This window comes from Thunnus thynnus, chromosome 9 (genome assembly GCF_963924715.1).
Source record: "Thunnus thynnus chromosome 9, fThuThy2.1, whole genome shotgun sequence".
Taxonomy (NCBI): Eukaryota; Metazoa; Chordata; class Actinopteri; order Scombriformes; family Scombridae; genus Thunnus; species Thunnus thynnus.
In genome coordinates, this window is record NC_089525.1 from 31702260 (window position 1) to 31714330 (window position 12071).

General features: G+C 37.3%; 1 protein-coding gene across 3 annotated transcripts; it reads left to right on the forward strand.

Annotated features, from left to right (window-relative positions):
• The first annotated feature begins 335 nt into the window (after window positions 1-335).
• On the forward strand, window positions 336-10110 carry LOC137189922 (phospholipase A and acyltransferase 4-like). Of its 3 annotated transcripts, XM_067600056.1 has the most exons (6): window positions 5315-5513; window positions 5708-5784; window positions 6169-6230; window positions 7678-7795; window positions 9247-9476; window positions 9909-10110. In XM_067600056.1, exons 3-6 carry the CDS (start codon window positions 6228-6230, stop codon window positions 10035-10037), a joined length of 480 nt encoding a protein of 159 aa, XP_067456157.1. In that variant the 5' UTR covers window positions 5315-5513; window positions 5708-5784; window positions 6169-6227; the 3' UTR covers window positions 10038-10110. The 3 variants fall into 3 exon arrangements, with proteins under 3 accessions (XP_067456156.1, XP_067456157.1, XP_067456155.1); XM_067600055.1 differs by lacking the exons at window positions 5315-5513; window positions 5708-5784 and adding an exon at window positions 336-420; XM_067600054.1 differs by lacking the exon at window positions 5708-5784.
• The last annotated feature ends 1961 nt before the right edge of the window (window positions 10111-12071 follow it).

Consider the following 12071-nt stretch of genomic DNA (forward strand, 5'->3'; position numbering starts at 1 on the left):
ATATGAGAGGCATATGTGTGATTCTCCAAAACTATCGGCCTCCCCACCCCCAGCCTATCAGACCTCAACAGCAAAGCTATTACATGCAGAGCATAGCATAACATTGCTAAACAAAATACCTTGATGACTGTATATGTGCTATGTATGGTGATATATCCTGTATGGATGTCTTTCATGTAGTTATGTTGTGGATGTGTACTGTATTTATGTATTTATGTGAGGCTCCGTACAGACCGTGGCAACAAATTCCCTTGAAAGGACAGGAAATAAACAATCCCTATATGAACTGGTTTGTTATCCATATATGGACCATTATGCCTCCTCCCACTTCCCATACCCTGGTCTTCTTTATCTCAGGAACACCAGTCGCTCTCCTCCTTTTCCTCCTGTTTCCCAGACACAGCAGCAGCAGTTAAAATAGTAAGTAGATTTTACAGAGAAATCAACTATATTGAGTTATACTTTTGATTGACTTTTGTTTTGGATATTGTCTGTAATTCGTTGGCTTCAGTTTTGTGTCTTTTATTTGGAGTGTAATTTGGACACTGCAATTTATTTAAAGGAACACTCCAACGTTTTGGGAAAAACACTTATTTGCCACGTTTCCCAGAGTCAGACGAGAGGATTGATATAAATTTTATCTCTGTGCATCAGTTCTGGAGTTGTTGGAAGTTGTATTTCTTCACTTTTGACGGAGCTACGATAGCTGCTCCCGACTCCTTCCAGTCCTCGTGCTATGCCACGTCGGCATGACCGCTCTCTGGGGCTGTACACACAGATATGATAACATTCTTCTTATCTGACTCTGGGGAAGACGGCAAATGGGTGTATTTCTCAAAATGTTGGAGTGTTCCTATAGACTCCTACATCTACAGTCCTGTCAAATTAGAAGAACTTAGTGTTTGATTGGGTTTTGTGAACTGGTTTTCTATAATGCCTGGAATGTGACAGAGGTAAGGCCCTACACACTGACAAGAAAGCTGCATCAATGAAATGTAACTGTCAAAAAACTCAGAGGGATTTCTGTTGGCTACCCTATGTGGCCTAATGGAGGAGGGAATTACACTTTTTTCTTTTCTTTTTTTTTAAATCACAATTTTGATACAAATAATGTGGTGTAATTGTATAAGACTTATGATGTGCTGAGAGAAAGACACAATGCAATGCAAATGATTACTGTTAAGATGATAAACATTAAGTAGAAGGGTGTTGAATTATTATTATATTGTATGTATACATCACAGAAAACACACCCAGAGCACTGGACAAAATATAAGTGTGTTTATATTTAACGTCATCTTTTGTATTAAACTTTGCTTTTTAAAAAAAAATAAACTCAAGAAAGGATCAAGAAATAAGGGTGTAAAATGGCAAGAGTAACTTGTAAGAAAAATAAAGCCAGGAGAAGATTTGGCAGTAATGGTGTAAAGTGACCCTAAACAGTTATAAAAAAGGAAAAGAGCATGACTGGATAGGCATAGGCATATCCAGTTCAGCCCAAAACCTATTTTAGAGATTTTGGATCTGCAACAGATGATGTAAAGAAATTATAATGGTGTAATTGGCTAGTATAAAGAGGTTGGACAAAAAGTGTGACTAATGTAGACCCAAATGATATAAAAGACCACGTCCTGAGCCTAGAAACTCGGACATGAAAATCTGACACGACAATAGTTGTTAATCAATCATATCCAATGCCCCCCATAAAATCTCAAACCAAAAACATGGCTGGTATCATAGTTAATCAGATTTTGATGTTGTATCAGCTGTCTCAGATAGATAAACACTTCCATTGCTACATTTTCATCCAGAACGAAAACCAGCAGCACAACCAGAATGAAAAATAATCAATATACATCATTTCAGATACACTAATATCATTTGTCCTACTACTGTGTCCAATCTTTGGATCTCAGTTGAAAAAAGTTTCAGATCAGCACAAGGACTAAACGTCTCTTTGATGATAAAAAAGAAGAATCATCAGGAGTCAGAGTTCAGAACAGCAAAATGTACTTTAATGCCGGCAAAAAAGGAGAACAATATATAGTGCACACAAGGCTCACCACATATGTTCAGGCAGCCCTCAGTTTTATATCTTTTGTCTTATATAGGGCACGCCTATTGTCCAACCTCTTCATACTAGCCAATTACACCATTATAATCTCTCTACGTTACCTGTTGCAGACCCAAAGTCCCCAAAAATAGGTTTTTTGGGCTGAACTGGACATGCCTGGCATATCCAGTTCTATCTAGTCATTCTATTTTTTATAACTGCACCTGGTCACTTTACACCACTATTTCCAATCCTTCTCCTGGCTATCATTTCTCCACAGCCATTCTTGCCACCCCACATCCCCGTTTCTCGTTCCTTTCTCAAGGCCACTCTTTTTAAAAAAAAACACAAAAAAAAAAACACTGAGGATAATACAAACACATTTACAATTTTATCCAGTGCACTGAGTGAGATTAGCAGAACAGAGCAAGATTGAACCAGGAAGATTTTGTCAGAAATAAAACAGATATCCAAAAGTTCAATTTCAGTCATAACTCAGTTTTGACCAAAATTGTAGTTACTCGTTTAGCCTTTGTAGGGCAGTAAGGAGCTATAAAGGAAGAATTTATAGTTTAATCTAGACACACAATTAAGAGAAAATATATCTGTCCTCGTGACTTTTTCTTATGAGTACTGGTCTAGATTTCCATTGCAGTGAGAATAAAAGTGTTCAGGTTAAAACGTTTGTGTAGTACAAGCTGTTATCTTAGTGTGACCTGCCCAACTGGAGGGTAAGGCTAATCCCACCTTAACCTGGGCTCCCCCCAAGACCACCTACTCTATACACGTCAACACACAGATAAGTGTAAAGAAATTAAACAGAGATGTGGCTTCGAGTACAATTGTATCAAAATTGATTTCAAAAAATCAACCTAAAAAAACAACAGTAATGTTGTGATACAACCAGAGACCAATTTATTAATATAATTAAGTTAAAATCTGTCAAGTAGTTATTTTAAGAGTTTAAAATACCTCACACACCCTCACGATGATGCTGTGTCTGTGCGTATAATAAAAAAATATATATTCAAAGTACTCCTCACTCTAAAGAAAAACAAAAACATATGATTAACAAGCCAGGCTGACTGGTACAGGATAACCTCTTCTTCTCACGACTATATCACCATGTGTTTGCACAGCACTGCCACCACTGCAAACACACACACAGCAAACTAACACCCCAAGGTGCTGTGTAATACTTATCTGCATGCAGGTGCACCACAACCCATACGGCTGGAGCCCCCACACAGTACAGCCCTGGTACCTAAAGTTAAATAAAGGGGGCACAGAGACAGCATTAATACACCTGACGAGGTCCTTCAGGCGCAGTGCGTTCGTCTCACAACACAAATCAACCAATATTACAATCAGTCAAAATATTCTGAACCAAAAGAGGCAAAAGCAACACTAAATATAACTAAACGAAAGAAACAAAGAAAAGAAAAAAAATTAAAAAAGAAAACTTATTATAGATGTTTCACAACAGCATTTTCTGCTTATTTCTTTTTTTTAACTTTTAATTAATCAATTACAAAGGGACAATATAATATAATATATATATAATGTTTTATATTTTATTCTTCATTCAAATCGACAAAAAATAATCATTTTTTCTTTTGTTTTTAAAGAGTTTTAAACTTTTGTGAAGCATCTTGCAAAAATGTAAAAATTGCCTTTCCCTCAGTATGATTTTTCTGCTTTAATAATTATTAATTTAAAATAATAATAATTCTTTATTCTTTAAAATGTTAAACAAAAACAAAAACTATTCAGTCGGGTCCACCAGTTGTCGTCAACCCTGTTACTTTGAATGAAAAGACCCCTGCAGTGATAATGAACTGTTCCAAAAGTTGCATCATTTCCAGGAAGTGAAATCAGCCTTTTATGAAGTTGATGGTGAAACAACAAGCGTCCTCTTCCTTTAATGATTTTCCTTTGAGTTGAGATGAGCTCATTGTGTCAGCCCTGTTATCACAAAAGCATATGATAAAAAGTTATTTGTTTGAGAATTTAAATGTACTACTAGCTGCTACACTGAGTGTATAGGTAGAAGGTCCTGAAGAAGGTCTATCTGCCCAAATTTCAAGAATGCAGCAGATTTCATTACACAATCCAGGTCGGATTTCAACTCACTCTCCAGTTAGCTGCTAGCTACTGATGATTTTACTTGGATTAAATGGTGGTCGGATCACATTCCTAATATAAATGAACCGCTCCAGAGTTCGTTTGGGACCAGATAAAGACTTTCCAGATCTCCATGGTGAGAGGTCATGTGGTTCAGGTCCTGTCTATCACCTGGAAGTCACCCTCCTGATCACATTCTTCATATGTTATTAGTTTATCTGCATTTTTTTCATCCTGTTTTTCCATGCTGTAGGCCTAATTTTGCTTTATTGATCTATTCATATTGCGATTAATGACATAACATTGATCTGTACTTCATATTAGGTGGGGCGGATCAGGTGAACCCAAATGCAGACACAGGTGAGGCGACAGGGATATGGTAGGAACAAGGGATTTATTTTAAGGCGAGGAAAAGGGAATTCAGGCTCTGGGGAAGCTTGGACTGGTAGCTGGGGACCAGGACCTGAGGCAAGCTGGAGCAAGGGGAGCAGGTCCGGAGCAGAATCCGTGGGGGACTTCTTCATCATCCAACTACATAGCAAAAATACTCCCTCTATACTTAAGCCATATATATTATTTGCTACATGTATTTTAAGCCTTAGCCAACTTTTAATATGTAGAAATTATTTCTAGTGTTTCTACATCTTATTCTGTTGTATGATTACAGGCTCGTTTACATTTCACTTCGTTGAATATGACTTTTTTCTGTTCCTTAAACCGAAGTTTTCTGCAGGTATTTGGTTTCACCGTTTCATCTCATATCATATGAAGTACTTAATTCATGGTTCTGATGATGTCACTCATAATTAACAACCCCTCCTCTTTCACATGAACGCGCAGGTAGCTGGATTGGGTTGAAGAAGGGAGGACTTAGGGGTTTTTTACAGAATCTGGTGGAGAACAACACTGGGACAACCGAGGAACACACAGAGACTGCTGTGTCTACAAATTATTACAAACTGCAATAAATACAATTGGCTTTAAAGCTGTTGCACTACAAAACATTAAAATTATAAAACTAATAAGTGTACTACTAAACTAATAAGTAAAGGTACACCGCTAAACTATGAAATATTAAAATGTAGAAAATCTTAAAAGTAATAAACTTTGACCCTAATAGTGTCCTTTGCTGCACAGTGTACATTCTTTTCCTTTTAGGGAGAGGGGAGAAACTTTCCCCTTGCTCAACGTGTCGCGGGGGAATCTGGCCTGACGTTACCGCGCAGTGACGCAGGGAGACGCAGGGTCTCCTTGGTCGCGAGGCTCATTCGGTCTGCTCACTCGTCCTTTCGGGAGCCGCTATATTCTGTGGGCCGCCGACTTCCGCTGCTTACTGGTAAGAAGAGGAAAAAACGACAGTAACTAGTCTTCACCGCTTGTGTCCAAGAGTGCTTTGTTCTCTTTAACTCAAACAATCGTTGTATGTGTCGCGCTGTAGGACTTTTGGAGACTTCTTATATTCGCGCTGGGGAGCTTGTGGTTACTTTTTCGTCTCTTTCTCTCGTCTCTCCTCTCTGTCTCAATCTCCAGACAAAATGAAAGATACTGGCAACGAAACAAACAAAACAAAACAAAAAAACAACAACAAAAAAACCATCAAACTTTCAGTAAGCCACACAAATAATATTCTTTCATTGTTCGAAAAAGGCGTAGGATGAAGTAGAGAACTTTTCTAGTCCTACCCCTTTTTTTATTTTTGTTAATTTAGATCAACCAGGTGCAGGCATGAATGTATTATTATTAATATGTTTATACGTCCATGGGCGCAGGTACTCAGTAATCATCACGCAAAAATCATGCAATATAAAATAACCACAGTAAACCATAAGAAATACATGTGACATATCGTGGGTAATATCTGTTTAAATTCATATTAATTTACTACACTGAAAAGAAATAAATGAATATTAGCTTATTTATCTACTTGCCAATCTTGCCAACACACACTACTACTTATTATCATTTGTATATGCAATGTTTTGTTCCTTCAGGTGCTGAGTGATACGGAAAGTGAAAGTGAAACCAGGCCAAAACTCTAAGAACACACACAATGGTGAGTAAATCCCATGATTACTTGAATCATAGTAAATAGTCAGAGTACACATACCTCTCCCAAGTCTGAACACTTATTTTGTTTAAGAGAAAATGGTTAGAATTTTTACCTCTCAGTCTGAATCAGTGTCTGCATGACAGATGAGTCAGTGCTAGATAATCATGAGATACATGTGCCTGTACAGTAGTTCATGAGAAAATTGTGAAGAAAACTTTACAGTGGCCAAGAGTGATTATAACACTTCAACTTGAGAAAACACAAGCAAATAGAAAAACAACGCTGCAACATTTAACACCTGAATCAGTTCATTGAAAATGATTCTCACTAAATGGTCATTTTGGAGATTCACAACAATCATGGAGCTGACCGTTAGATATTTCAGTATCAAACAATCTGTTCTTAAATCATCATCTGCTACATAGAGTCATTCTGCAGCTACTATATTAACAGTTAGTTCCTGATTTTCTTCTTTACATGTTTTATAGTAACTGCTGTTTGTGTAGGAATTATGTGAATCTTATTGTTTAGTGTCGGCGCCTGGCAGACAGGAGCAACAATAGTATTATTCTTCTTCACTACATTTTTCAGAATCAGAATCTGTTTTATTAGCCAAATATGCAGCATTCAAAGAATGAGTCTTCAACATAGAAGAATAAAAATAGAACAAAAGTAAGGTAATAATAATAAAATTAAAATAAACAAAGTAATATTACAATTAAATTAAATTTTAATCTATTTACAGAATAGAATAATAATAGTTTTGAAATAGGATATAAAACTAGAAGTGAAATATTGACTGTACAAAGGAAATATTAAACTGTGCTATGGACAAAGAAAAGAAGTGTGTGTACAATAACTAATTAAATTATGTAACAGTGGATGTCAAATGCAATGTACAATGTTAAATCCAGTTTGATGAAATATGTGAAAGTGACAAGAGCAGGGATGAAAAGAGGGATGTGAAATGTAAAGTTCAGCTATTTGGTAGGGCAACAGCTTCTGGAAAGATGTTTTTATGGATCTCATTTGTACATTTCTGCGTTGTGCTGCAGATTACAGCCACCTGTAGATCCGGGGAATATTGTGAAATGATTTGTAGGACTTGTATCATGTCACCCGTGTGCACAACTCCAAAAATGGGGACTCACCTGCTCATAAAAAATTCTTCCATAGCCCTATTAGAGGTCAAAAACTCCACAAAAAAGCTCTACAAGGAACCTTTAAGAATGCAGGACAAAAAAACTGACAAATTGCCCAAATGAAGTTCAATATATAATTTAGACGCTCAGTGCAAACAAGCTTGAAAGCTACAGATGAAATGTTTTCCTCTTCATGTCTGTATGTTTGAACACAGGTACGGTAACTCTCTCTCTGCTAGAGTCCAGCAATGTCAAATCTGATCTGATTTGTATCCAGATGTACTAATTTCTTGATCTTCAAATCCAAGGGTGCCTTGATAGCCAAGGAGCCAGGTCCTGGTGACTTGATAGAAATCATCCGTGGTATCTATCAGCACTGGGCTGTGTACATTGGTGATGGGTACGTTGTTCACTTGTTAGCTCCCGGTGAGTAATTTCTTTATATTTCAGTGCCAGTACTGTCAAGTCAAGTCAATTTTATTTATATAATGCCAAATCATAACAAAAGTTATCTCAGGCCACTTTTCACATAGAGCAGGTTTAGTCAATACTCTTAAATTTACATAGACAAAACATTTCCCCCCTGTGCAAGCACTTTGTGACAGTGGCAAGGAAAAATTCCCCTTTATCGGGAAGAAACCTTGAACAGAACCAGACTCTGGGTGGGCAGCTAGAGAGAGACAGACAGAGAGAGAGAGAGAACAATAATAGTAATAATAATAATGATAGAAATATGACCAATAATAATAATAGTAGCAGCAGTGTCAAGCAGGCAGTCCTCAGCCACAGAGTCCACAGCTCTCAAGGCAGAGAGGAAATACTTGTGAGATGAGAAAACACAGAACTCCAGGGAAGAAGCCAAGTTAGTAACATGCATTAATGGGACTTGAATGTATAGAGGGAGAGGAGGCAGAAGAGCAGACAGTATCATGGGAAGTCCCCCAGCAGTCTAGGCCTATAGCAAAAACTCTGGGGAAGAAGCCATGAATGCGTACAGATGGAGAGGAGGAGGAGGAGAGAGGAGCTCACTGCATCATGGGAAGTCCCCTGGCAGTCTAGGCCTATAGCAGCATAACTAGGGGCTGGTACAAGGCGAGCCTGGCCAGCGCTAAATATAAGCTTTATCAAAGCATAGTCTTAACTGTAGCGAGGGTGTCTGCCTCCTGGACTGAATCTGGAAGATGATTCCACAGGAGAGGAGCCTGATAGTTGAAGGCTCTGCTTCTCATTGTACTTTTGGAGACTCTAGGAACCACCAGTAAACCTGCATCTGGGAGCGCAGTGTTCTAGTGGAGTAACAGGGTAATATGAGCTCTTCAAGATATGATGTTGACTGACCATTAAGGGCTTTGTAGGTGAGGAGAACCATTTTAAATTCTATTCTGGATTTTACAGGAGGCTAATACAGAGAAGCTAAAATGGGAGAAATATGATCTAGTTTTTGTCAGTATATGTACAGCTGAATTGTGGACCAGCTGGAGAGTCTTTAGAGACTTGTTAGGGCAGCCTGATAATAAGGAATTGGAATAATCCAGCCGAGAAATAACAAATGTATGGACTAGTTTTCCTGCATCTTTTTGAGACAGGATGTGCCTGGCTTTTGAAAATATTACGTGGGTGAAAAAAGGCAGTCCTTGAAATGTGCTTTATGTGGGAGTTAAAGGACATATCCTGATCTAAGGTAGCCTGAGACCAGGGTGATGCCATCTAGAGTAGCTATATCATTAGAAAATATGTTTCTAAGCTGTTTAGGGTAAAGCACAATAACTTCAGTTTTGTCAGAGTTTAGTAGCGGAAAATTGCAGGTCATCAAGTTCTTTATGTCCTTCAGACATTCTTGAAGTTTAGTTAACTGATTGGTTTCATCTGGCTTTCAGAAGGTTTCGTGAATGCCCGAGTAAAGAAAGAAAAACTCCAGGATGTGGTCAACAACGACAAGTGGGGAGTAAAAAACCTTTTCGACGACACATACAAACCAAGGCCAATAAAGGAAATTGTGGAAGTAGCCCTTTCGTGGGTGGGTAAGGATGTGGAGTACAGTATCTCTGACTGGAACTGTGAGCACTTTGCCACCTGGTGCCGTTACGGCAAAGCCGAGTCTTTGCAGGTATGTAGGTGGATCCACAATATGGAATTTGCCTCTGGATGGTTTATATGGATTTAAAATGTCGAAATAAATAAAGGAACCAGGAAATTAAATGAATTAAAATACACTGTTTATTTTTCCCCATTAATATATGCATATACTGTATCATAATCAAATGAGATTTTAAAAGGATAATTATATTTATTTAATAACTGAATGTATTGTTATTGATTGTGATGTGACTTAAGAGGGGATAATATTATGATTTACATTAAAATAACTATCTACCAGTCAATACAGTATTTCATGTGTTCATATGTGAGTGGGGATTTTAAATCAGATTTACAATAAAAGTGAGTTCCAGAGTTATGGATTATTTTAATATATCAGTATACTAACTTTCTTACAACTAAATTCATGTTTTGTTTGTCTGTGTGTTATCTGCTGGCACAGGTGATGAAGTCAAAGATGATGATGCCCGGGGCTGTAGCCGTCGCAGATGGTGTAATGAAAGCTAGTAGATTTATAGGAACTCCTCTCATTGGAATATCAACATCACTTTCAAAGTCTCACTCCTCCTGAACTTATTCCTGTGTCAAAAATGTTCCCAAATGTTCCCACCCTACCCTTGTGAAAATAAACATATACAAGTATACTTCCATATCTACTCTGATTTAATGCATTTAAATTGTGTTATTTGGACTTACTAACATTGTACTTAATATATAAACATTATATAACTATAGAATATATATATATATATATATATATATATATATATATATATATATATATATATATATATATATATATATATATAACTGCGTGTGATTGCTGTCAGCCAGTGGCGGGGCTGCAAAAAGATTTACAGCAAGATGTTTCATTTTTACAAAATTCAAATGGTCGCAGCACCTCCCAGTGGCCACCCAGAGGAAAAAATTGCTGCTCACAGTAGTCTTTTCTTTGTCTCATCAGAAATAAATTATCATCTTATTTAGAGATTGCTGAATTCTGACTTGTTTGTCCTAACACAAATATTGTCTACATTTGGTATCAAATACATCTTATGTATGCCTGATGTGTGCATTTTAGTCATTCATTAATATAGGGACAGTGGAGAGATGACAGGAATTCAAGGGAGAGAGTGATGGAGGGGATGACATGCAACAAAGGTCCACAGCCGGAATTAAACTGCGGATTTTGCCGTTATATGAATAATACGAATAAAACATGTAAACAATCCATCCAAACCTGATGTGCACTGAAAAAGAATATTTAAAAAATGATCACTAGACAAATTTCTGATATTGTGCAAGCTCATTTATAAGCCAATCATGTTTTCTTTTGCATCTTACTGTTATCTCAACAGCTGATTATTTCAGATAAATAAAGATCAGTGCAGTGAGAGGAAAAAAAGGGCATTTTAAGATCTTACAAGAGGGAGACAGGAGGGAGACTATTTCTCAGTAGCTGAATTTAAGAAGCAGGAGAAAATGGTCAAAATCTCATATCGATGTGAAACTGAGCTCAGTTATATCTAAGAGAAATATGCTGGACAAAGAAGAGATCATATCTTGAATTTTCCTTTCCTCTGGGAAAACACTTCTAAATATTACAGAGTGTTTCAAGATCCACACTTCCACATACTGGCAAAAAAGTACTTATTGAGTCATTTAAAGATAATAATAATAACTTTATTTATAAAGCACCTTTTAAAAACAGAGTTTACAAAGTGCTTTGACAGACAAAGCAAAAGCAGTACAATGCAAAGCAAAGACATGAAACAGAAAACAATAACAGATCTGACCTTAAAAAGATGGTAGCCAAATAGCAAAGAAAAACAATAAAGAGATGATAAAAAGTTTAAAAGAAAGATGATCTAAAGACAACATTACATAAAAGCAAGTCTGTAAAAATGGGCTTTAAGAAGTGATTTAAAAGAAGTGACTGATTCTGCGAGCCTTATCTCCTCAGGCAGGCACCGGAGGATCTACGGGGTCAGCATATCTGTTATGTAGCTTGGAACTTCAGACCCAGACGTGCTTTAAAAGTGATCAGTAAAATCTTAAAATCAATTCTAAAATGAACAGGAAGCCAACTGAGAGAAGCCAGAATCTGAGTGATGTGATGTTGTCTGTTAAAACCTGTAAGAGCACACAAACATGCTGTACATACAGACGGGTGACAAATTAAAGGAAAAACCAACATAAAGTGTCTTAGTAAGGTGTTGGGCCACCAGAACAGCATCAATGTGCCTTGGCATTGATTCTACAAGTCTTTGAACTCGACTGGAGTGATGAACATCATTCTTCAAAAAGATATCTGGTGTTTTGATGATGGTGGTGGAGAGCGCTGTCTAACACGTCAGTCCAAAATCTCCCATAAGTGTAAAATTGGGTTGAGATCTGGTGACTGTGAAGGCCACAGCATATGATTCACATCATTTTCATACTCATCAAACCAGTCAGTGACCCCTTGTGTCCTGTGAATTGGGACATTGTCATCCTGGAAGAGACCACTCCCATCAGGATAGAAATGTTTCATCAAAGGATAAAGCTGATCACTCAGAACAACTTTGTATTGATTTGCAGTGACTCTACCCTCTAAGGGGACAAG

Coding starts and splice junctions, on each gene's coding strand:
- LOC137189922 (XM_067600055.1), top strand. Junction 7,796..9,246: donor TGTTCACTTGTTAGCTCCCG/GTGAGTAATTTC, acceptor TCTGGCTTTCAG/AAGGTTTCGTGAATGCCCGA. Junction 9,477..9,908: donor GCAAAGCCGAGTCTTTGCAG/GTATGTAGGTGG, acceptor CTGCTGGCACAG/GTGATGAAGTCAAAGATGAT.